Raw genomic sequence first — 24,975 nt, forward strand, 5'->3', positions numbered from 1 at the left:
TGGCGGGGCTCCGCTACTAAACGGCAGTACAGTGGATACAAAAACACTAAAATGAAAAAGCCTGCCACATTAATGTTATGAGAGCAAAGAAAGAGAGTAGAAAAAATCTGGTCATTTACTAAAGGTTCTGTCAAAACTGGGGTGATGAAGCATACAAAAGGAAACACAGAGGTTTACTTTTACAAGAATATCTTATCAGCACACAAAAATGAAGCAAAAGAACTGTGAAGTCCAAATATAATTCATGAAAAAGGCTCTTGATCATTAAGAATTACTAGTAAATGTCTAAATTAATTTCCTTTTTTGCAATACCTGGCCTGGTATAAATCAGTGTGTATTTGTGTATGTCTGTAATCTGAGGAAAATCCTACAGCACAGGTTTTCCGCCACACTAAAATTTCAGACACTTTGATCCCTTTACCATCTCCTAGCCTATCATCTCCTCTCCTTCTCTCCCAAACCTGGATTCCAAGAGTGATCATCAGTGTAGCTTAGTAGCTAAGCATAGACTCTGGAAACTAAATTTTGGGTCTGAAGTCCAGCTGTTACTAACTTGCTCTGTAATCCTAGGCAATGTCTTAACCTCTCTGTGTCTCTGTTTCATCATTGGGATAACAGTGCCTACTTCACAGGGTTATTTTGAGTTAATGAGTTAGTATCTTCAAAGCATACTTATATATGTGCGTAGCACAGAGTAAGGGCTCTATTTGTGTTTCCTCTTTATCATTATCACATTCTTTGTCTGAGTTATTGTTTGCCCAGCCACTTCTATTCTATATATTCCTGTGTTTCCCCCCAAATCAGCCAGTGTAACAACCACGAATGAATCTTTTTTTTTTTTTTTAAGATTTATTTATTTTAGAGAGAGAAAGGGAGAGAGAGTGCACACACGGGCACACAGAGCAGGGGGGAGTGGCAGAGGGAGAGGGAGAGAAGCAGACTCCCCGCTAAGCGCGGAGTCTGACTCAGGGCTCAATCTCAGACCCTGAGATCATTACCTGAGACGAAATCAAGAGTCGGATGCTTAACCGACTGAGTCACCCACGTGCCCCAACCATGAATGAATCTTAAAAATCTCTCTTTATTGCTGGAGAAAACACCATTATGTAACTCATGTCACTACTACAAATTCCTGGTCTGAAATCTCACTTGGACCTTCAGTACTGCACATCATCCTTCTACCAATCATTGCTTTACTTCCTCCCTCATTCCCTCCCCTCACTGGTAAACTTATCAAGTCCAGTCACTATGATCTTTTTCCCTCAAGTCCCATTCGGGGGATAAAGTCCCTCCTCACCTTTTTTTTTTTTTTTTATTATGTTAATCACCATACATTACATCATTAGTTTTTGATGCAGTGTTCCATGATTCATTGTTTGTGCATAACACCCAGTGCTCCATGCAGAACGCGCCCTCCTCAATACCCACCACCAGGCCATCCCATCCTCCCACCCCCCTCCCCTCTAGAACCCTCAGTTTGTTTTTCAGAGTCCATCGTCTCTCATGGTTCGTCTCCCCCTCCGATTTCCCCCCTTGCTATCTTTTTTTTTTTTTCTTAACATATATTGCATTATTTGTTTCAGAGGTACAGATCTGAGATTCAACAGTCTTGGCACAATTCACAGTGCTTACCAGAGCACATACCCTCCCCAGTGTCTATCACCCAGTTACCCCATCCCTCCCACCCCACCCCCCACTCCAGCAACCCTCAGTTTGTTTCCTGAGATTAAGAATTCCTCATATCAGTGAGTCCCTCCCTCACCTTCAAGGTCAATCCCTCTACCTGTTCTCTACTAATTCCCTCAGCAATTTTCTGTCATGCAAGCTAGAGACATACATGGCCACAGACAATCTGTTCCCCAAATATGATCAACAGCTAGGTCCTGTGAACTTCATCTCCCAAATATTTCTTAAAGTTGTTTCCCTTTTCATCCCTATTTCTTCTTTGTTAATTGAAGCCCTCATCATCCCTTAACCAAATTTTTCCACAAGCAATCAGAGATTAAAGAGAATCATAAAATTGCAACTATCAGAAGCTGAGGGAAGAGATGTAATTTTGTGGTTGTTTGTCAGCCTCCATCCAGCCTTACACCCCTCAAATCCACCCTCCAATTCAAGCCAGAATGATTTATTTAAAATGCAACTCTATATTGTGGTTCCTGTGCCTAAAATCCTTACGTAGTATATACCACTGTCTCCCTATGAGTTCTTAACCATTCAGGTTAAGAGACTGGCCCTTCTTCCCACCAACACAGATGTACTTCAAAAGGTAAGAGGATCTTTTGAAATGCTATGCAAAACAAAAAACAAAAACACCCCCCCCCCTTTTCTTAGAGAGGGAGAACACATGAACAAGTGGGGAGGAGGGAGAGACAGAGAGAGAGGAAGTCTTAAGCAGGTTCCACACCGAGCACGGAGCCCAATGTGGGGCTCCATCTCATAACTGTGAGTTCAAGATATGAGCCGAAATCAAGAGTCAGGCCTTAACCGACTGAGCCACCCAGGTGCTCCAAAAACAAACCTTTTTTAAAGCCTAAGTATAATTTTCTGAAGAAAGGAAGATGGTCCAAAATTTGGTTCAAAAATTTCAAATTCTCACTGGAGGCTATGACTCCAAAAAAGTTCCTTCTTCTAGAGGATTAAGGCCCAAGCTGATTACCAGGGCCTGTAAAGCTCTCCATGATCTGGCCCCGGTCCATGTCAGACTCACCAGCTGTCTTTCTATGTGGGCAGATATCAAGAATTGGTGAAGCAGACATCTGTTATTTTTGCATTAGTCTAGTATCCCACCTCCTCCTTTTGGTAACAGCATCCTAACGCTCTGTTGGGAAATAACCTCACTCCCTCACGGCAGTTTTGGTGGAAATGTCAATCAAGGTGTCCCACCCTCTACTGGGCAAAGGAGCTCTCTTACCCAAACTCAAGGTAGGCCAATAAGGCAGAATCTCTTAAGAAGCTGAATCTTGAGCAGAATGATGTGAGGACTGGAGAAGGTTAGAGCAGATTCATTCTGACTGTGCTACACTAAAGACACTGTTTATTCCTGCTACCTAGGTCTCAAACCCTGCAAACTGTCCCAGTGCTTCTTGGGGCTTCCTTAGGTCTGAACACTTCTTTCTTTTTTTTTTTTTTAATTTTTTTTTTTTTTTTTTTTAATTCATGAGAGATAGAGAGAGAGGCAGAGGGAGAGGGAGAAGCAGGCTCCCCGCGGAGCAGGGGGCCCGATGCAGGACTCGATCCCAGGACTCCGGGATCATGACCTGAGCTGAAGGCAGACGCTTAACCGACTGAGCCACCCAGGCATCCCTGAATGCTTATTTCTTAAATTCTATTATTCAACATCCTTCAAATACATGTCTTTTTCTGCTTAAATTAACCATTTTAGCCATTTGTTCATCCTTTTATTGGAAAAATATTTACTGAACTATGTGATGGTTAGTTGTATGTGTCACTTGGCCAGGATATAGTAGAACCCAGTTATTCAAACACACACAAAATCTAGGTGTTGCTGTGAACGTATTATGTAAATGTGGTTAATACCTATAACCAGTAGACTTTAAGTGAAGGAAATTATCAATAATGTGGGGGAGGCTCCATCCAATCAGCTGAAGGCCTTTAACGGCAAAATTGAGGTTCCATGAAGAAGAAATTCTACCACAAGGCTGCCAGGGAGTTCCCAGCTGCCCTGCCCTATAGATTTTGGACTTGCTAGGCCCCAAAACAATGTAAACCAATTTCTTGAAATAAATCTCTCACTATACAAACATACATACAAAATGTATAATATTTGTGCGTGTATGTATCCTACTGATCTATTTCTTCGGAGAACCCTAATACAAACACCTACTATACTGGTGCTGAGAACAAGACAAAGTCTGTTTCTGTTGCTTGCAACCAAAGAACCCTAGGTACTATTATATATGTCACTGAGGAGAGGAGAGTTCACAGAGCTCCCTGTTTCACACATGTGCTTATCGTTAAGATCAGAGCTCTAAGTAGAATTTTTAAATTCTAAACCTGATGGCAATAAAAATAATTTTCTAGATTCCTCCAAAGTACAGGGAAGTTAAAGAATGAAGGCATGCTTTAAGAAAGAAAGGGTGTCTAAAATAGTCAGAATGCGTGGGTTCCTTTACGCTAGTTCAGGAATCAGCAAACTATGACCTGCAGGCCAAACAGGGCCCACCGCCTATTTCTGTGTGGCCTATAAACTAAGAACGGTTTTTAGAGTCTTAAATATCTTTTCTTTAAATCAAAAGAAAATCAGCACTTCATGACATGTGAAAATTATATGAAATGCAAACTTCAGTGCCCATAAATAAAGTAGACACAGCCATGCTCATTTGTTTACATATGGTCTCTGGCTGCTTTTGCCTCACAGTATTGCAACAGAGACCATATGGCCCTAAAAACCTAAAATATTTATCTGGCCCTTTACAGAAAAAAGTTTGCTGACCCCTGCTCTAGTTTACCAAAGAAAGCATTAATTTACCTCCAGGAGGAATGGGCAAGAAAAGAGTAACATTGTTAGAAAAGAAGATACAAGAAAAGGAATACATTAATTGTACTATTTATTGAGTAGTTATCATACACAAAATGCTGCTTTGCGCACTTTATACATTAGTATTTCTAATCTTCACATCCCTGAGGTAGAGACTATTATCCCCATTTTATTGATGAGTCAGAGAGGCTCAAACGAACTTGCCCAAGCTCAACAGATATAAATTACAGAACTGCGATTACAACCCAGGCAGTCTGCCTCTAGCATCTGTGCAGTTAACCACAACACTATACTGCTTCACCACTGACCTTCTTCTCTATCTAATCTGTGCTGCATTAATGAGCTGATTTTCCTTAGAATTCAAATATTACAAATTCTGTAAGTGAACCAATACTGGACTAAATGAAGAAGTTTGTGGCACTGCATTCCTTTGAGAACTTGAGGGATTATAAAGATCTATGCCTATCACCCTTCTTAAAGACAGGAAACTGAGGAAGAAGATCCTTGGACTAATCATTGCTTTCCTGGATCCCATACTGGAACTCAGAAGCTCCGGCAAGCTTCCATATGCAGGCTAAGATAAAGCACATTTTCCTCCCCCATGTCTTGCCTCATCATGACCAATTAAATAAGAATCTCTGGATAGTGGAGCCAGGATGTGGTTATTTCTCAAAGCTCCTCAGTTAATTCTTATGTACAGCCAAGCCAGAATGGAGATGTACCACATCAGTATACCTCTCTCCTTTCAAGGAGAAGAGTGATAATGAAAAAGAATCCAGGTGAGGGGAAGAGCAAGGACAGAGATGGGGAACTTGACAAAACCTGTCTTTAAAGAATGGAATTTTTATTTAGTACCACAGCATGATAGTAAAGAACACTTCTAGTCTTCATGTCTCACCTCTGTATCTGAAAACTTAAAAAAAAAAAAAAAAAAGCTATGAAAACAATATTTTTACATGTACGTATGTTTACACAGGAATTTCAGCAAACTAGTAACTATTACTTTTGCCTTATCTATATTTTTCACTTGATCCATATTTTTTATGTGACCTGTTATTTCTTTTTATAATGTATTACTTGTTTAGTTAAAAACAGTTTTTTAAAAATAGTGTGACTAAAAAGATATTCAAGGGTTACTTAAATTATATTTTGAATAGAAAAATTATATAAAAAACTAGTAAAAATTACTTAATGCTGTCGTGGAAGTTTACTTTCTGTCAGGGCACAAAACACAGAATCTCCCTACTTCTCTGTACAGTGGAGATCTATATCCTAACAAATCTATTAACAAATCTTTTCCACCAGATGGCTATTACTAATTAAAGTCTTACTGGTACTAATTTATCACAATATTTAGTGTGAGGAGAAAATATTTTAAATAAGAATAAAATGGAAATATTTTGAAGTTTTACAAACACAAATGTCTATCACACATAAATGATTTTTACAATCATTTATAGTAATCTCATATAACATTTAGTTAAAATAAAATCTCCTTATATGGACTATACATTTAAATGAATTCTCAGTTTTTCATTTGACTTCAGGGTTCAGAAAACAAAGAAGTAGGCAATGCGGGTGGTAAGGCAGACCCAAGCAATCATAAGGCTTGGCCAAAGGTCTAAGGTCATAAAGAGTTAATGCTCAAACATATGTTGTCATTTGTTTGCTGCTGTGATTCTGAGCAAAGGACCCAGCTTTGTGTACATTCATAAAGTGTTTAAGTTAAATTCTGCACCACAGAATAAAATCTCCCACCTGGTTAAATGGTGAGCCTCAATAGACAAAATCACACTTGAAATGCTAATTTTTTAAAACATACCACGCAAAAAAAAAAAGACTACTACCATGAGGGAAAACAGATGGTTTTTCAATTCACTAAATAAAGAACTGTGATCCAAAGCATGGGGAACCTCTGCAATGAGCCTAAGCTAGCTGTGGTGACAACTCAACTCCAAGAGAGGCTACTCCTAGAAAACAGACCTGTCTGAATTGCCTAGGTAGAGTATCGGTTATTATATTTATTAGAATTAGCTTTCATCCTAGTGGTGAGTGTAGTACCCTCAGGAGGGATTTTTTCATTACAAAGGTCAACGAATTCTTCCAGAACACTTAAAGCATTTGAAAGTCTCACTCAAGAGTGTGTCTTAAAAAGGAAAACTAGCTCATATAATTACAGTAGGGTCAGAATCAACATTTAAAGATTTTAGTGATGGTGTGAGCACTTAAAATTAAATTTAAATTTAAAGGTGACCTGAGAAAAATTAGCCTTATTTTTTTTTAAGATTTATTTATTTGTCAGAGAGAGAGAGAGAGAGCACAAGCAGGGGGAACAGCAGGCAGAGGGAGAAGCAGGCTTCCCGCTGAGCAAGGAGTCGGATGCTGGACTCGATCCCAGGACCCAGGGATCATGACCTGAGCTGAAGGCAGACGCTTAACTGACTGAGCCACCCAGGCATCCCAAAATTAGCTCTATTTTTCAAAAACAAAAAAATTTCTACTTTGAAAACCAAAGTATAATTCTTTTGCAATGTTTAATGGTTTCCTATAAAGAAACCTGTTTCAATCTAGCAAAAAACACTAATTAGATTAAGATTCTGTAAAAATCGGGTGCTGATTCACAAGTATTCTAATATAATAACTATTCTGATATATTTTGAACTTTATGAGACTCTAAACCTCAGAAAAATGTATGAATAACTCTGAAGACAATATATAAAGGAATTCTATAAAAACAAGCAGAAACAGCACAGCAGGGCATACCTAAGATAAGTACTTACCAGAAACGTAAAATGAGAAAGAGAATATATTTCCTTTTAAAAGGAAGAAAAGTTGGATTGCAAACAGAGTATATGTCCAAGATACTTCAATCAATAAACCAAAGATTAAAAGGCATATTTGACAGAAATGTTGCAGTTCCAGGGGCGCCTGGGTGGCTCAGTTGTTAAGCGTCTGCCTTCGGCTCAGGTCATGATCCCAGGCTCTTGGGATCGAGCCCCGCATTGGGCTCCCTGCTCAGTGGGGAGTCTGCTTCTCCCTCTCCCACCCCCCCTGCTTGTGTCTCCTCTCTCACTGTCTCTCTCTCTGTCAAATAAGTAAAATCTTAAAAAAAAAAAATGTTGCAGTTCCAAATATTCCATAAAGCTCACAGCTCAATAGTTTTTTTTCTTTACTTTGCAACTGAGAGGTGCTTTTAGAGTTCTGAATCACTGCTAGGCACTGAAAGTTCTCAAGCCTAAAACTGTAAATCCTCAAAAATCTGTATTATTCTAGTCTAGTTAAAATACATATGCTTGTCTTTAAAAAACAATAAAACAAAAAACCTAGCCAAACTTAACTGTAACTTGTAATCTGAAAAATATACAGACACATTTGCTTACTTAATGGAACATTTTATATTTCCAGATATAAAAGCACAACATTACAAAGTTATTAGTAACTAAAATCTAGTAGCAACATCAGAACAGGCAAATAAGGAGAGCCTAAAGAAAAAAAATTCAAGCATGTAAAGTACTTCCAATTCTTAAATGACCCAACAACTCTCACACAAATGGGAATTTATTATACAGAAAAACACAAGCAAAGATGCATGCCCACAACAAAAAACAAAAAACCAGGAAACAAAAGGTCTTTCAATAGAAGAATGGATAAATTACTGCACGTCATTAATGGTGGTTGTCCTTGGGAAAGGGGCTTTCACACTCTAAGCTATACATACCAAAAATATTTAAATGTATAGAATAATATAATTCTACTTCTTGGAATTTATCCTAAGGAAATAATTAAGAATGCATGGAACAATTCAACTGCAATGATATTCATATCAGGTTTTTTATAACAGAAAAAAAACCTGAGAAGTACAAGGAATCACTTAAAGAAATGATGGCAAATTCATATAATGGAATACAATGCACTGATATTTATCCTTAGATATTAAAATATGTTCATTTTTCACAAAAAATTCACAATATATTTTTTCAAAGGGAGATGAAATACTATGCATCTGATCTCATTTTTTAAAAGAAAAAATAAATATGCATTGAAAACCACTGGGAAAATTGTATACCAAAATATTAATAGGCTAAGAGGTAAAATCAAGGGTTTTGTTTTTTTTTTAAGCTTATTGCATGCATTCTCATCAGGGGCAGTATCACCCCCAAGGGGGTGAAAATTGGCTATTGAGGGGCAAAAAAAAAAAAAAAAACTCTTAGCATATAAAACACAAATTAACATACAGTACATAAACATAGAGTATATCTGTGCTATTAAAATTTCATGGGGGTATAATTAGGAAAAAAATATCAAGACTGGGGCAGGGTGAGCAAGTAATAATGCTAAAAAGGTTGACGAACACTGCTTCATTGGTACTCTCAATTTTTCTACAATGAACTTGATATTACTTGAGTTTGTTTTTTTTTTAAGACTTTGTCAGAGAGAGAGCGAGCACAAGCGGGGGGAGGGGCAGGATGGCGGGCAGAGGGAGAAGCAGGCTCCCCCCCTGAGCAAGGAACGCGATATGGGACTCGATCCCAGGAGCTGGGATCATGACCTGAGCTGAAAGCGGATGCTTAACCGACTGAGCCACCCCGGTGTCCCGATATTACATGAGTTTGGATAGTAATATATATACATTGAACTAATTACAAAGGGATATACAATGGAAGTTAAGACATAGCATTAATTTTCATTTTTAAATATAAAATTTATTCCTATACTCCTCTAAGTCTTTAAAAATACAATGCAGACTATTTGTTCAATATAATACTAAAATGAAAATATAAAGAAAATGAGAAAATACTGCATCAGAATCATCTGGAATCACTTGGAGAAGTGAACTACAGATTCTGCAGTAAACTAAATCAACTACAAAGTAAACTACCTTTACTGAAAGGTAATCAACCTTACTGCAGACCTAATAAAATCAAAATTTCTATGCATGGGGCTAGTGGCTTTTATTCAATGAGGCACACTTATATCATCATACCGCTCCATAGAAATATGTAACACAGATATATTTTAATTTGGTCTAAGACACTTTTTAAATTATGTACTAAAATGATAAAAATTAAAATAAACTAAGAGCCCAGAAATCTAGGAATCCCTGCTAAACTCCTCTTTTTCCTTTAAGGAACTTGAAGATTCAAATTTCTTCACAAACTATCAAGCACACCCTATTACTCACGATCTCTACTGGGTACAAGGCACTGTGAAGAATATAAAAGAAAAAAGCAGTATTTGTAAATTTTGCCACTAAAATAAACTCACTTCAGTTAAATCTGCAAAAACCAGCATTAACCACTGGCTTTCTCAAGGCACCATTAGTCACACAGAAACACAGTTTCTAATCTTACGATGCGAATTAAACAAGTAAGGAACAAAAGTCACTGCTGGATAATAATAACTAGGATGCAGTCCGCTAAACTCAGTTCTCTAGTTAATATACTTCAGTGGCACGTCAACCTCGAAATACGCAGAATTCAACATTTTGCCTACACCAAATTAAACATCTCCCATGTTAAATACTCTGGGTTTAAAACGTTAAGCCACCAATGCCAAGATTTATTGCATACATAAATAATTAAACTATCTAAGTGCATAGCTAATAGTTCTATTTAAGGAAAGAAGAATACAAGGAGATTAGTCAAAGTAGTGGATACAAAGTGTAAGATACCGCTCCAGTCCATAGCAATCTTTTCCAATTCCTTACAGACACCTATGCCACCTTTTGGTGGTGGTAATAATCCTTATAGTGGCAGCAATAATACTTAAGTACTTTTTGTATGCCACATACACTTATTTAATCCTCAAACATGTCTAAGAAATAGGTACTATTCTTTTTTTCCATTTTACAGATGAAAAGACTGAGAAGAAGTAACAGCTAGTAGGTGTTATCAGCAAACTTTCACTGAGTGTTTTGCCTGCTGGCCACAAATATTTTATTAACAAATGACCAAATATTCGGTGAGATTTGGCACATCATCTGTATGAATAAATTTAAATCTTGTATTAAAATAATTATCCATAAAAGAGCATATAAATGAATGTAACTGAGGCAAACCTGAGTTAGAAAAATGGAACAAAAATTTTCCAAGTCATCATATCAAGTAGTACAATACTTTTCCAGTTTTTTCTCACTCCTTACACCCAAAAAATGACAACTTAATTTTGCTTGTTTTGTTTTAAAGTACAGATTTTACTGTTATATATTCCATCTCAGGAATGCATCCTGTTTATTAATTCATTTCTAAAGCCTTTAAACTCATTTTATCCCCTAAGAATCTTCATCTTTAAAAATTTCATTAAATTTCATTTCACATTCTATAATGAACTCATTTTAAATTATAAAATATGAGTGATTTTTATAAAATTTTTATAAAAATTCAGAAAATAAAAGGTTTAAAGAGAAAAATAAAGACCACCTATAATCCCAACTTCAAGATAACAACTTTAGTCTTTTGGTATTTCCTTTTAGCCTATATATGAATAGGCATTTTGTAAAACTAAGAACTGATATTATATAAACACTGGTAATGTTTATTTCTCTCTTAACAATACAGCACTTTTTAAAAATAGTGCAAATAAAATTATGATTGATTTTCTACAAAATACTTTGGTTTACTAGACTTAAAAAGTAGTTTGTTATACTGCGAAAATTAACCACAAGGTGGAGAGGAGATGGCTGGTCCTTCATAGAAAGAGTTCTCTCTCTTGCAAGTATTTGAATATTTTTTAAAAATCATTTTTAAATTTCACTGATTAAATAAGCATTTTCTTTTCATTACTGAAAAACTTTACATGTCCATCTTCAGCACAGCAGTACATCGAAAACATGGTTATAGAAGTGTTATGGCTGCAAAAGATCAAAACTGTGACAATTCACTGTAGACACAAGCTCAGCCCAGGACACTGGAACCCAAGCAGAACCAGCTAAGAACACCACAAAGTGATGATTCTTTTTATCTAGTGTCGAAGGCCTATTGCTTACATACACGTGCAAGCAGATGGTACTGAGTGGTGACACAATCTCAAGCTTGTTCTATTGATGACAGTAGTCTAAGTCTAAAGCATAATGGGAATAGCAGAATTACTACATCATCTAAAACCCCTCTACTCATGGTTTCAACTGCAGATTTTGGTTGGTTCTTGATTTATAATGCTGTCATATTCCAATGTGAAAATTATGACTTTGGAGTACGAGAAGTTACTAATATTTATTCAAAATTCAAAGGGATGTTTTACAATGGAGTTTGTCCTAAGTGTGAAATTCCATTCAAAAGACACAAAAACTTTTTTAAAAGAGTATACTACTTGACCAATTTTGAGTTACTCAAATTCTAGCCTTACCATCTCAATGTAAAAGAAACACCATCAAAATAAGCTACCACCTGAAAATCTAAACAAAGGTGGGTCTGAGACATAAGATTCACCTTCTAAGCTCACTTGCCCATCGTTTTTCTTAATCTGATATTCTCAAATAACTAAATTAATAAACGTTTCACCCACAATTTTTAGATATACACATCTATAGAGCTAATTGTTACTTGTACTTTATATGCAAAACAATTTTCTGAAGCATGAAAATCTCATTCCAGGAGTCATGTATGCCATTACTAAACCGATTATATGATTAGGGTAAAGAGCAGCAGAAGCAGTCTAACAGCTGTCATATAGAAATCTAGCAAAAAAATCCAAAATAGCAAAAAGAGCACTTCAAGGATACCAAGAACCAAAATATCATACAAATTTATCTTCTATAGACCTGTCATCTTATAACCTTAGTCTCAGACAACTGGAAACATATTTTAAAATATGTTCCTTCTTCACAAAAACAACCCTATTCATTCTATCTAGATTTACTGTATTATACTCCCAACTCAAACCAACAAGACAGATCCCATACTCCATGAAATAATGATACTGCCACACATGGTAAGATTCATCATATCCCCTCTGAAGGTCCCTGCAGGCCACCATATCTAACCTAAGTGCTCTTTTTACTTGTTCAACATTAATTTATCTCATAGCCCACGTTTCATCAATTTCGTTTCTGTTTCTGTGAAAATAAATTTCTCTTCCAGTCTATCATAGCAACTTCCACGTATTACCCATTCTCCCACAGTTAATCCTGTATCATAATCCCTTCCCTTTTGAGACCTTCCACTAAAATAGTTTCTTTTACTCTCTAGATTACCTGCATTTGCTTTCATCCCTTAGGCATCCATTCCTATTAGGTATTCATTTGAAAGAACTCTAAACCTAAATTTATTAGGGTATTAATTCATTTGAAGGATTAGAAGAAGCTTTGTAAGTAAGTAGTTCAGAGATCTCATACTACTATTCTGCCTAAGTATGCCCTCCCACACCACTGAAACAGTCAGAGATTAGGTGGACAACTTATATTGGCTACATAAACATTTTGACTACTGTTTTTCCACCATCTCAGTTCAGAAAACTATAATAAATTTTTAAGTTAAAAAAAAAAATTAAGAGCACAGAACCAAAAATGGTATCTTGAATGTGAATACAAAAGATGGTATCTTGAATGTTTTAAAAGCTAAAAACATTACAACTAGTCAGTTAGAATCTAAATGAAAATTATACTTTCCAAGTTTGTGGTCTTTATTTCCCTCCTCAGGACTTGTACTCTGTGACTGATCTAAATAACTTAACACCTCATGGGGGGGGGGAATTCTACAGGGAAAAAAAAGTGAAGCCAATTACTTCTGAGTAATTTTCTAGACTCATCTAGAAGAAAAATGATGTGTTACACTGAAGAAATGATTATAAGGATATAGGGATTCAGCTACTTATTCATTCACATCTGCGTCTGCATATAAGCAAAATACAAATATTTATTGACCACCTATTGTGTGCTTTGTAATGTGGTAGTACCTTCTGGAAGTTTGCTGTCAGCATTATCCTTTATAATTAGAGTTTGTTAATTTTTATAAATTATATAATTACTTTGAGTTTTATCATCTGTAAAAAATGAACAATATCTATTTTTCAGATTTGCTGTACAGATTAAATGAAATGTAGTAACTTCACCTTCAAAAAAATATTACTTCCCTTCTCCCTGCAGGTCCCTCTACAGATCAGGACATTGATCAGTGGTTCTCAACCTTACTATGAAAAATCTCTTTTCTCCACAGATTCCACATCTTTACAGATTTTTGTCTATCAACTGCACTGACATTTAATTAACTAGAGAAGTAATGGCTAATCAGATGTCTCAAACTGTCAAAGACATAAATACTAATGAAACCCAATGTTAGGTTCTTGAGGTGCAAGCATGATGTTTTATTTCATTAACAGCTTGCAAATCACCACAATATGTGATCATGATTTGTGATAATTAGCCACAAAGATTTGAGTCAATATAATTATTGGTCAAAGCAAAGATACACAATATTTCACCTGTTTAAATCTACTGAGAGCACAAATATAATTTTCATTAGGCTTTTTACAATACTGAGAATAATTCATTCCTTTCTCTGCAGACCCCTGAGAAAAACATAATTTACGTACCATGTTCGTGATTTTCTATGTCTAGAGAAACTACTGGTTACCCTACAGATTTAAGCCAGTATCATTAGTAACACCAACTTCAAATTCAAAAGTTACACATATTTATCCATAGAGGTAAGTATGTACTGATATCCTGTGTCTTCCCTTTATATATTTTTTAAATTTCTTTTATTGTTACGTTATTCCCTTTGTATTTATAAGACAAAATCCAAACCCTTCACCAAAGATCTATGTGATTTGTCTCCTGACAAGCCCATCTACCAGTCTCCTCTCAGCTTATCACTATGGCTTTCTCAAACATAACTTGCTGCTTCTCACTTAAGGGCTTTTGTACTAACTGGGCCCTCTGCCTGGTTCACTCTTCTTGCGGATTGTTCCATCTAGCTTTGTCATTCAGGTCTCAAATTAAATATTATCATCTGAGTTTTCCCTCAACACTCAATCTAAAGCTTCTTCATGGCATTTGTGACCTCTGAAATTATCTTGTTCACTTATTTACTATTTCTCTCCACCACCACCAAACCCCACTTGTATAAAGAGTTCCATGACAGCAAGTCTTATTCATTGCTCTATCTCTAGTTCCTAGAATAGTACGAGGCACCCCATAATCATGCAATAACTATTTGTTACATCACTAGTCAAAATGTTTAAGAATGTTTTGGGGAAAGACTGATTTCTTAGTCAACAACTTACATTTAGCATTCAAAATTGCTGATCCAAAAGAAATAAGAAAAAATGTTTTTTGACTATAAAGAATAAGAAAAATGTATACAACGTTCTGTTCAACAAGTGAGCTTTATTTTATTTCATCCTTTTGGATAGAATATGAAAGTCTATTCAGGTTTCACACACTTCGTATGTCACTTCATGTAAAAAGAAAATGAATTTTTTTATTTCAGTTTTACTGAGGTATAATGTATAAAATTGTGAATTTTCTTATAATCGTACACCATGAACTACCAGCCACTCAATCTAATAACTTATTTTTCCTGCAAGCAGGACAGCTTCTAAGAATGTAAAACATACAGACTGGGAAGGCCATAGCTGTCCTAACAGTGACCATGCCAGAATGGCCCAAACCAGGGAAGATCTTGCTCTCAGCTATAATGGGTTGGGAAGGAGGGAAGGATAGAGTGATCAGACCTAGGAGAATAATTGTAGTTCTGATTTCTGTTAGCAAACAGAAATATCTTCAAACCAAATCAAGAGAGACTCAACTAGAATCTTATAGTTTGAGACATTAAATAATTGTTTTGAATACCTGAGGTCTCTTTAGCAAATGAAATATCATTCGGTTGACAAGATAATGGGCTTTTGCAGTTTCACATAAGAAAAACACAGTATTTGAACTAAGTAACACACACCATCGCAATACTATGTGCTACATTTGCTTACTAATTTAAAAATATTTTCAAGAATACTTTTAAAAGCAAGAGATTTAAATGAAAATAACTAACAATAAAAACTTTATTTCTGGGGGCGCCTGGGTGGCTCAGATGGTTAAGTGTCTGCTTTCAGCTCAGGTCATGATCCCAGGGTCCTGGGATCGAGTCCCGCATCGGGCGCCCCGCTCCGCAGGAAGCCTGCTTCTCCCTCTCCCACCCCCTCTGCTTGTGTTCCCTCTTTCGCTGTGTCTCTCTCTGTCAAATAAATAAATAAAATCTTTAAAAAAAAAAATTAAAATTAAAAAAAAACTTTATTTCTGGGGCGCCTGGGTCAGGTCATGATCCTGGAGTCCCTGGACCGAGTCCCGCATCGGGCTCCCTGCTCGGCAGGGAGTCTGCTTCTTTCTCTGACCCTTCCCCCTCTCATGTGCTCTCTCATTCTCTCTCTCTCAAATAAATAAATAAAATCTTAAAAAAAAAAAAACAACAAAAAACTTTATTTCTGAATTTAGAAAATATTTGAAAACTAAAAGAAACATTTAAGAAAGATATAACAACTCAGTGGTTTAAAAAATGCAAATACCTTGAAAGTATCACAAGCCCATATTTATTTTTTAAAAATCGGGTGTTGCTTCTTTTCTTGACTGGTGGTATTAAAGGAAGACAGCAAGCAGATAATCCACAACCCATGTGAGTTTACTTACCAGTCACAAAGAAACATTAATATCAGTCTGTAGGCTAACCTGCTTACTTATTCAGCCAAGTGGAAAGTACAATTTAGCACAGAGCTAGAGCCAGGTACCAAAATGACTAAGAATGGCATGTGTAAATTTTTTTTTTTTAATTAAGAAATTAAAGGGGAGGAGAGAAGTACTAAAAGTAGGATTTCCTCTAAAGATCACATACTCAATTTCCTATTTTTCATTGCTCCATATTTCACTGACAATATTCTAAGCTGCTTAACGAGAAGCCTGTATTTCACTTTTCATCACTTGTGCTCACATAACTGATGCTTCTGAAGCCCAGTTGCATGGACAGCAGAATTTAACCTTACAGTGAAGTATTTTAAGATAATGCTTCCAGAAATATAATGTCTAAAACTGAGGAGTCTTTGTTAACTAAGAACTCAAAATGCTAAATAAATAACATTTCTGCAGACTATGCATTTGTCAAAGAGTGTAAGCATATGCTTTTCACAGGTGAAAGAACAGAACTCTTTTACCCTTTGATTAAAAAAAAAAAAAGTAGCAACAACCAAAGCATGGTGAGTCCTACCTTCTTTCAGTGGTTCCTAACTCCATTTAGCCGATCCCTTAGGCACAGACTATTTCTTTTAAATTTCATCTCCAAACTGAGTACACTTAAAGACCCAGAGACTTCCACAACAGCAACTCCCAGCAACTCTCCCCAAAACCTACCCTCTTGTTTTCCATTAAACCCTCAGATTTGCCTTACCTTTGTTATCAAGCCAGCCTCCTTGCCCTCAGTGCCTTTCTTCCTGGATTCACTCTGTATTCTGTACCCAGATTCATCTTCCAAAAGATGAATGCTCTGATTGGGTCATTTTCCTCATATCAACACTTGTGCTCCTAAATAAAAGTCTGTACTTCTCAACCTAGCATTCAATGACTTCTACAGTCTAGCCCAACAAATCTTTACAGCCTTATCACCGTATTTTCTAATTATACAAGCTCAGGCTTCTGTCAAATCAATCTCCTGTCCTCCAACTTGTCCTGAACTTTCTATCTTGGCTCATGCCATTCCTACCATAAAGAATGTCTACCACTCCCCTCCAGCTGCCACTGCTCATGGCCCTTTTGCATCTCTGCATTTATTCATGTAAACAAGGACACACAAATGATATCTCCTGCCCCACCCCCCCAAACGGGCAACCCCCCCCCCAAATTTAACAACAGCTGGCTCTTATTAAATGCCTACTATGTGCCAAGCAGTTAGTTTTACATATTATTTCTAATCCTCTCAGCAAACTTATGAAGTAGGTATTATTATTCTCCTTGTAAAGATGAGAAAGCCAAAGTTCAGAAACATCAAATCATACATTTAGTAAGTTATCTCACATTATATACTCAGTAAGTTGCCACAAATCATATACTTAGTTAAGTGGCAAAGCAAGGATTTGAACCCGGGCTACCTAAGTCCAGAAACATTGCTCCAAACCCTAAGTCAGTTGGCTTTTTTTTTTTTTTTTGGTCTGAACTATGTGACTACCCCCCTCATCTATCTGAAATAATTTAGTTTTACATGATATCTCCACCTACTACATACTATACAATAAGCTTTCTCATGTTTGCCAGTTTAGTAAAGGGAGAACATTAAAATGCTATTTCTTTCCAATAAAAGAACAATGTTCAAATTGCAATTTCAAGGAATGTCCTTTTTTGTCACAAAGATTACTTTCACCTAAAATATTTCCAAAGAAATTCATTCCAACCAACTTTTTCAAAGATGATTGCAAATTACCAATCATACACTATGATGGTTTTACAGATTATTAATAATAAGAGGATACTGCGATCACCACCCACGTATTGTAACAGATATCTATCAAATTGGCAAAGATTGTAAAAACTGACCTACTCAATGCCATTGAAGGTGCAGTGAGACACACACTCTTATACACAGGGTAACCACCCTCTGATCCAGTTATCCCACTTCTGGGAATCTATCCTAAAGGAAGAAAAAAAAAAAACAGAGATGCAATCAAAGATAAATGTACAAAAATGTTTGCTCCAGTGTTATTTAAAATAGTATTATAAAGAATCAACCTAAAAGTCCCAAGCTAGGAGACCAATATCCTGTTCAGAGAAAAACGTAGGAACGAAACAGTATATATAAAAGTATAATTCCATTTTTTTAAATTAAAAAATCTATACATGCAAGGAAAGAACTAGAAAAGTGTACATTAAAATGTCAGCAGTAATTATTTCTGGGTGATGGGTTTATAGATGATTTTCAATTTCTTCTTTACATTTATGTTCTTTTCAAAATTTGCCACAATGGAACATGAATTACTTTAAACAAGAAAAAAAATATTTAAGCAGCTATACTCACTGAAAATGATCCTGAACCTATAAAGGCATGTTACTTGGAAAAGAAACACTTCCTAGTGCAAAGAAAGTGTCAAACTTGTTTCATTTCCACCTTCTGTTAGCTCACACTTACTTTTAGACTGTGTAAAGAATGTCACCCAAAATTCAGTAGTATTCATAAACTTGCACAAGGCTCACTATCTAAAAGTCAGCCAGTGTTTCAACAGAAAGCACCAGTTAAATGAACTGTTTTATTGTATGTCTATTGAGAATAATAAATGTCCAATTAATCCTAACTCAAAACATGCAAAAGGGAAAAACCAGAAAAACTATTCTTGTTTTGCAAATTAACTATGTATACTGCTGTTGCCTTATAAGCCCATCATAGTTAAGTCTGGAGTGGGGAGGAACTTGAAAATAAAGCTGGCAAGCTACCAACATTCATTAAAAATGCACATTGATGCCATTTTTTTCTACATGCACATTTCTGTTCTAGGGCATAGTTAACTTTAGTGGCAAAAGATGATTTTTATCAGTGTAGAAAAAAAGATTAAGCTGGTATACAAAAAAACAAAAGCACAACAAAAAACCCTTCTTGCATTAAACACAGAATTAAAATTGCCAGCTGAACCAGGAGGAAAAAAAATTCCTACCATTTGGCATATGTGCAGAAAAACAATTTGCCAAAACAAAAACAAAAAGTCTTGAAGTAAAACAGGCATTAAGCAAAAAATTCTTATTTTACTGTATTTTAAACTGGAAAACTGGTTTGCTTGTAATACTAAAAAGCTGTTAGAAAATAAAGCCACAGGGAAAAAAAGAAAATAATACCATAGAAATAGTTGTTGAGCAACTAGGAGAAAATTTAAAGTATTACACTGATCTTACTTAGAAAATGAGTATCATTCTATTTCCACTCTACCATGAAAATCCAACATTTATTTATAAAACATATGTCAGGTTCTGGCAAACAAAATAAATTACTAGACTATAAATTCCTTAAAATAGAAGCTACAGTCTCACATCTCCGTTTCCATCAAAGAACCCAATATTGGGTCATGCAAACATCTGTTCAATGACTGAATCTGAAATCTATTAATAAAATCATGCAACATTTTTACATGCATTCAATGGAATGGAAAAGGTAGATCAAAAGACATCAAAGATTTGGACTAGATACTGAAAACTACATAAACTCCAAAGATCGGTCTAAATTTCAACTGCTAAAACAATTAAGTTATGGCTGCTTGCTTAATGTTTTATAATACAGCCAACTTGTCTATAACAGAATGATCCTGTTTATAAATGAATTTTTAAATATCATTGAAAATACAGTGAATGAATTTACTCTTCAGATTACACATCGGACTGATATGAAATGTTCAGTCTGCAACAGGAGATAATTTCCTACTACTAACTTAGAATCTTACAAGCTGCATTTGGGATTTGTCCAAAAAACAACTGCACCCAGTTCTTTGTGCCTCTCTTACTTTTACACTTTTGTGGTTGATAACGAAACCAGAGTTCTATCCTGAGCAAAGTTATTTCTTACAACCAGAATAAATGTGTGTAACATAGCACTGTAAACAACCATGGAATGTTACAGGTACATATACTTACGAGTTCAAAGTAACTTACTTCAAGCTTTGATTAATCCAACAGTATCTTTTACCAGTTACAATGTATAGTTTAGTATATTCCTATTCTTATGAAATATGGACTAACTTAAATATATTCTAAAACCAAACACAGGGTTACATATTTAATTCCAAATTTAGTTAACTTTATCATTCCACACTTTGAACCAATCTGTAGCAATGTGAACTACATACATAGGCTAGAAATAGAAAACTGGGTATGCAAAGAAATGTTTTTTCCAGATTTATCTGGAATTAGCCTAAATAAATAAGACATCAGTACCTTTAAAAAAAAAGCCATTAATTTGTCTACTGATTGAAGTTAATTTCATAAAACACATTTAATCCTCCCTATGCATATCATATATTTCTGAAAATCATATTAAAACCAGTATTTTTAGACCACTTATAAAAGTACACTATTTTTTGTTTCAACTCCACCTTAATCATCACACACAATTTCCTTTTCTTACTGGTGCACGCATGTACCTTCTACGTCTAAAAGGCCTATTTTCAAGTGCAAACGAGAGCATGGCATAGTTCTCTGTTGAACTGCTTTGCTGATCAGTACATCATAAACTAAGCTTATAGGTTCAGTACTCTTCTGGATCATTTAACTTTGAAACAAACTGGACTCTTAACATTCATCTCAAAACTGTGAGAAGGGGACTGTAAAGAGTGTGTGAATCATTCAGTGTCCATAATCACTATTACAAAAATTCATAATCTGAATGGGACAGTACACGTACATGTACATGAAAGACTGAAAAGTACATAAAAACTACCACTTGTAATCCCGAAATTTCACGAACAGAAAAAGGGGGTGGGGGGAAGTGAATGCTTCATCTCAGTAACATAAGAAAGCTTAAACATATTTATGTTTAACACTAATCACTTCCAAAAGATGTGAATTTGGCATTAAGTCATGCAGCAATATATGACACCAGAATGAACAGAAAATACTTGGAAATACGCCATAACTCTTTTTAAAATTAATTAGTTTAATCTGAAAAGGAACATCAGGAGGAGGTAAGATGATGTTCACAATTCTAAATTCACCACAAAATTAATATATAAATGCTTTATACAAATTTTTTGACTGAACTAAAATAAGAGAATTTTAGAACTGGAAACTTAGAGGTTATTTGAGGTTCAATGAACATCAGCTGGATCCCTAGCATGTGTCAGCCACAGTGCTAGGTGTTTGCAGGTAACTCAATTATTCAACTCACTCACTTTAGAGATGGTGGAGTTCCCTGCTCATGCCAAATCAAGCCATCTAGATTTCAGAACTAGAAATGCTGAGCAATGCCCTCACAGTGGTATAATTCCTATCAAAACAGACTGGTATCGTTCTCCCTTATAAACTAAATAAAATGTCAACGATGCAAAGCTAACCTTATTTAACAAAACAATAGTCCCTGTGTTTTGAATAACTATAAAGAATTACAACAATCTAAAAATTCAACTAGCTGCATAATTTATTGCAAAGAACAAAACACGGGGCTGTCAGTTTTAAGATTCTAAAGACATAAAACAGAAATTAAATAAATTGCAGGTATCATTTAAAAATCCCTTTGTAAAAAAAGAAAAGAAATTATCAATATGAAAAATTAGATGCTTGATTAGAATGTCTATTTTATATAACAGATCATCAGCCATATAATAACAAAGTTCATGGATGGTAGTAAACTTGGGCAAGACTTTTAAGTTATTTAACTATTAGATTCTGACAGAATGTAAAACTTCCTGAGGACAAAGACCCTGTCTAATTCATCTCTGTATACCCAACAATTAGCACTCTGTTGTTAAATGCTGGAGAGGTGAACTAACATACGAACTCTAAATTCAAGCTACTGGAAAATTCAACCTAACAATCTAGAAGATTTTTCTTTTATAACCAAAATGATTTCTTCAAGTATTAAATAATACTCAAGGCAAGTGACATTGCCATAACACTAGATCAACAACTGTGGCTATCACTTTAACTAGTACAACATACTATTTGAAGGAATTCACAGATACATCAAGAAGACAAGTAAATTCATATACTTTGATTCAGCAGTCCTTACTCTGGAAATCAATCCCAAGAAAATATTCCAAAAGAAAGAAAATGTTGCATATACAAAAGTGTTCATCTTAATTTTAATAAGGGGAAACCGAAACTACCTATATGCCCAACAACAGGTAGATGGACTATTTTGCAACCTCCGAAAAAGGCTTAAAATAAAGATTAGCCTCCTAATTGGTCTTCCTGCTTACACTCTTGCCCACCTCAACTCCCCACCAAGTTGATTCCCACATAGCAGCCAGAAGGATTTTCACAAATTCTTCTACTTAAAACCTTCCAATAGTTGATTGCTCATCTCATTCAAAGTAAAATTCCAAGTTCTTACCATGACCTACAAGGCTCAGTTACTTCTCTAACCTAAAGCTCTCTCACTCACTCTTGCTTACTGTCTTCTCAAAAGGCCAAGTACACCGAGGGGATCTTTGAACTTGCAGTCCTCTCTGCCTATAACCTTCCCCAAGAGAGCACACCTAACTCACTTCCTTCAGGTCTCTGCTCCAGTCTCATGACTTCCCTGCCACTGCTTCTCTCTTTCCCCTCACCCTACTTTATCATCTAACATATTCTACATTTATTTGGTTATGACCCATCTCTCCTGATTACAATATAAGCTCTATGACAACAAGAACTTGATTTTATTCACAGAATATGCATTCAAAAAGCATTTGTTGAATTAATATTAAATGTTGATACAATAATTATTAACTACATGAAAAATCATGCATATAAAGAAGCTCAGAAGAGAACAGGAAAAATGAATAGTTTGATTTGTGAACATTTTCAAGTGTTGATCATATAACTAAGTAGTACAATAGAAATTATAAGTCAGTTGTGATTATGATTTTAGGCTGCCAAAAGTGACTACAACAATCTTACTTCCTTGGAAGCCATTAATGTATTAGCTTAAAACTGGTAGTAGTTATTAGTGACACCTTTTCCTCATAAAATTGTAATAACAATTATTCTTAAATCTTGTTCCTAAAGACCCAAAATTTAGCCTGTAAGTATTGGCACGGTCATTCCTGAGGCTACATAGAAAGTGAACAAAGGCTTTTAAACAGTTTTAATATGGAACTGAATAATAGGGATTCCAGTTTGTTTTTGAGACAGGTATCTATGCTTGGCTTCAGAGCGAACCTGAAACTGAATGCAAAACTTTGTGCATAAAAGTCTATTACTTTTTTTTTTTTTTCCTGGGGAGAGAGACTATATATTTCATCATAATCTCAAAGGTGTCAGTGGCCTAGAAAAGGTTAAGAATTAATACTGGAAGTGCAATATTCTAATATAAGCCACCTCTCAAAAGGACAGAAGATATATAATACCTAGCCGCTTCTTTGTAATCATTCAATTCATCCACAAAATACCGAGTGCCTACCTTGTGCCAGGCACCGTGTGATCCTCAATATCCTACACCTAATCATATTTTGCAGTACATAATTGAAAATACCAAGGAAACAAAGTTCAGTTAAACACCAGACTAAAAAATAATTTCAACCAATGCAAAAATAATTTCAACTAATGCAAAAATAATTTCAACCAATGCAAATATAACTTCAAAACAGAAAGTGTTGTAAGAAATCATAATAAAGACAGAAAAGAGCTCAGGGCCTGATTTAGTGTCTATTATGTCAAAATACTGCAGATATCAATTACATCAAAAGGAAAGAAAAACTACACACACACACACACACACACACACACGCATGCCCGCCTCCACACACTGACAGGAAACCATAAGAAAGTTTCCAAATCCTGTTTCCAGCAGCATCCCTTCTGAGACTGCCCTGCAGCATGCTTTTGAAGGTAGGCGCCCCACGTTAAAACTAAGAGCTGCTACTTTACTCTTACTGTGATAAAAACAGAAAGAATCATCATCCCACACCCAGGAAGCAGAAAACTGTGGCCACCTGTAAGGCTGTGGCCCATTAACCTCCTGCCCTGTTATTCCCTTTTTTCTTATACCCTCCTCCCTTCAAAGCAGTGGCAAAACCATCTTCCCTCCCAAAAAGGAATAACGTAACTCAACGTTAGTTCTTTTTCCCAAGAGGTCAAAAGGTCCCCCAAACTCTTGGTGCTTAGCCCTGAGAGAAGATTCCATTTTTCAGGCACAAGTGTCTTCCCCTCACCTTCTCCCTGTAGCAGTAAATTACACAATTCAGCTGAAGACACTGTCCTTAACTTCCTGAGGGGACAAGCGACACTCCCACCAGCCCCAGTCTGAAGGAAGCCAAGAATCACACGGTGACCCCTTCCCTAAGAAAATTCAGGGAAGAAGCACAGACCCACGAAGAGCAACGCCGAAAAGGCGTACACATGGCAAGCTGCGGAAGACGTGGGTGAAAGAGGGCGGGAAAGGGGCTGGGAGGTGGAGTGGGATGCAGAGATGTCAGCCCTCTGCACTGGGGGGATAAAGGAAGGAAAGGGAGACCCTGACCCTGACAGAAGTGAACGCAGAGAGGGCAACGCTCCCGTCTACCTGCACCTTCTCCAGCGAGGGAGGAGGGCAGAAAATTCACCCAACCCTCCAACCCCCTCTTCGCGTGACCCCCAAGGGGAGAGCTGGGTTTGAGGGAAGGTCTGACCCTAGTCTGGGGACCTGCAAGAAGAGAAAAAAGGCAACGATGTCTAACCCTCTGTATCTCTCGGGCACTGTGTCCGAGGAGATGGCGAGGGAAACGGGCTTGTGCCATGACACCTCGAGCAGTTGGAGGGTGGGGGACACAATGTCCTCTTTCTCTCCCACACCCGGCCCGGGCCCCTCCCGTCCGTCTCCCGCAGGCCCAGCCACAGTCGACCGGCT

At 36.3% G+C, this 24,975-nt stretch overlaps 1 protein-coding gene across 8 annotated transcripts in view; it reads right to left on the bottom strand.

Annotated features, from left to right (window-relative positions):
• Window positions 1-24,975, bottom strand: part of RAP1A (RAP1A, member of RAS oncogene family) — a 76,630-nt gene that overhangs the window by 51,280 nt on the left and 375 nt on the right. For 4 of the 8 annotated variants that reach the window (XM_045896968.3, XM_045896967.3, XM_064588654.1 and 1 more), the window contains exon 2: window positions 18,009-18,102. The exons of 2 other annotated variants lie outside the window; for them this stretch is intronic. In XM_045896968.3, coding sequence (XP_045752924.1) covers window positions 18,009-18,022 — 14 coding nt within the window. In that variant the 5' untranslated portion in view covers window positions 18,023-18,102. Of the gene's footprint in view, window positions 1-18,008; window positions 18,103-24,301; window positions 24,795-24,975 lie in introns of those variants that run through there. 2 more of the 8 variants (XM_064588650.1, XM_054512688.2) reach the window with 2 other exon arrangements.

Source organism: Mirounga angustirostris, unplaced genomic scaffold (assembly GCF_029215605.1).
Source record: "Mirounga angustirostris isolate CCGP_5_RB_7025 unplaced genomic scaffold, mMirAng1.0.hap1 SCAF_4, whole genome shotgun sequence".
NCBI lineage: Eukaryota > Metazoa > Chordata > Mammalia > Carnivora > Phocidae > Mirounga > Mirounga angustirostris.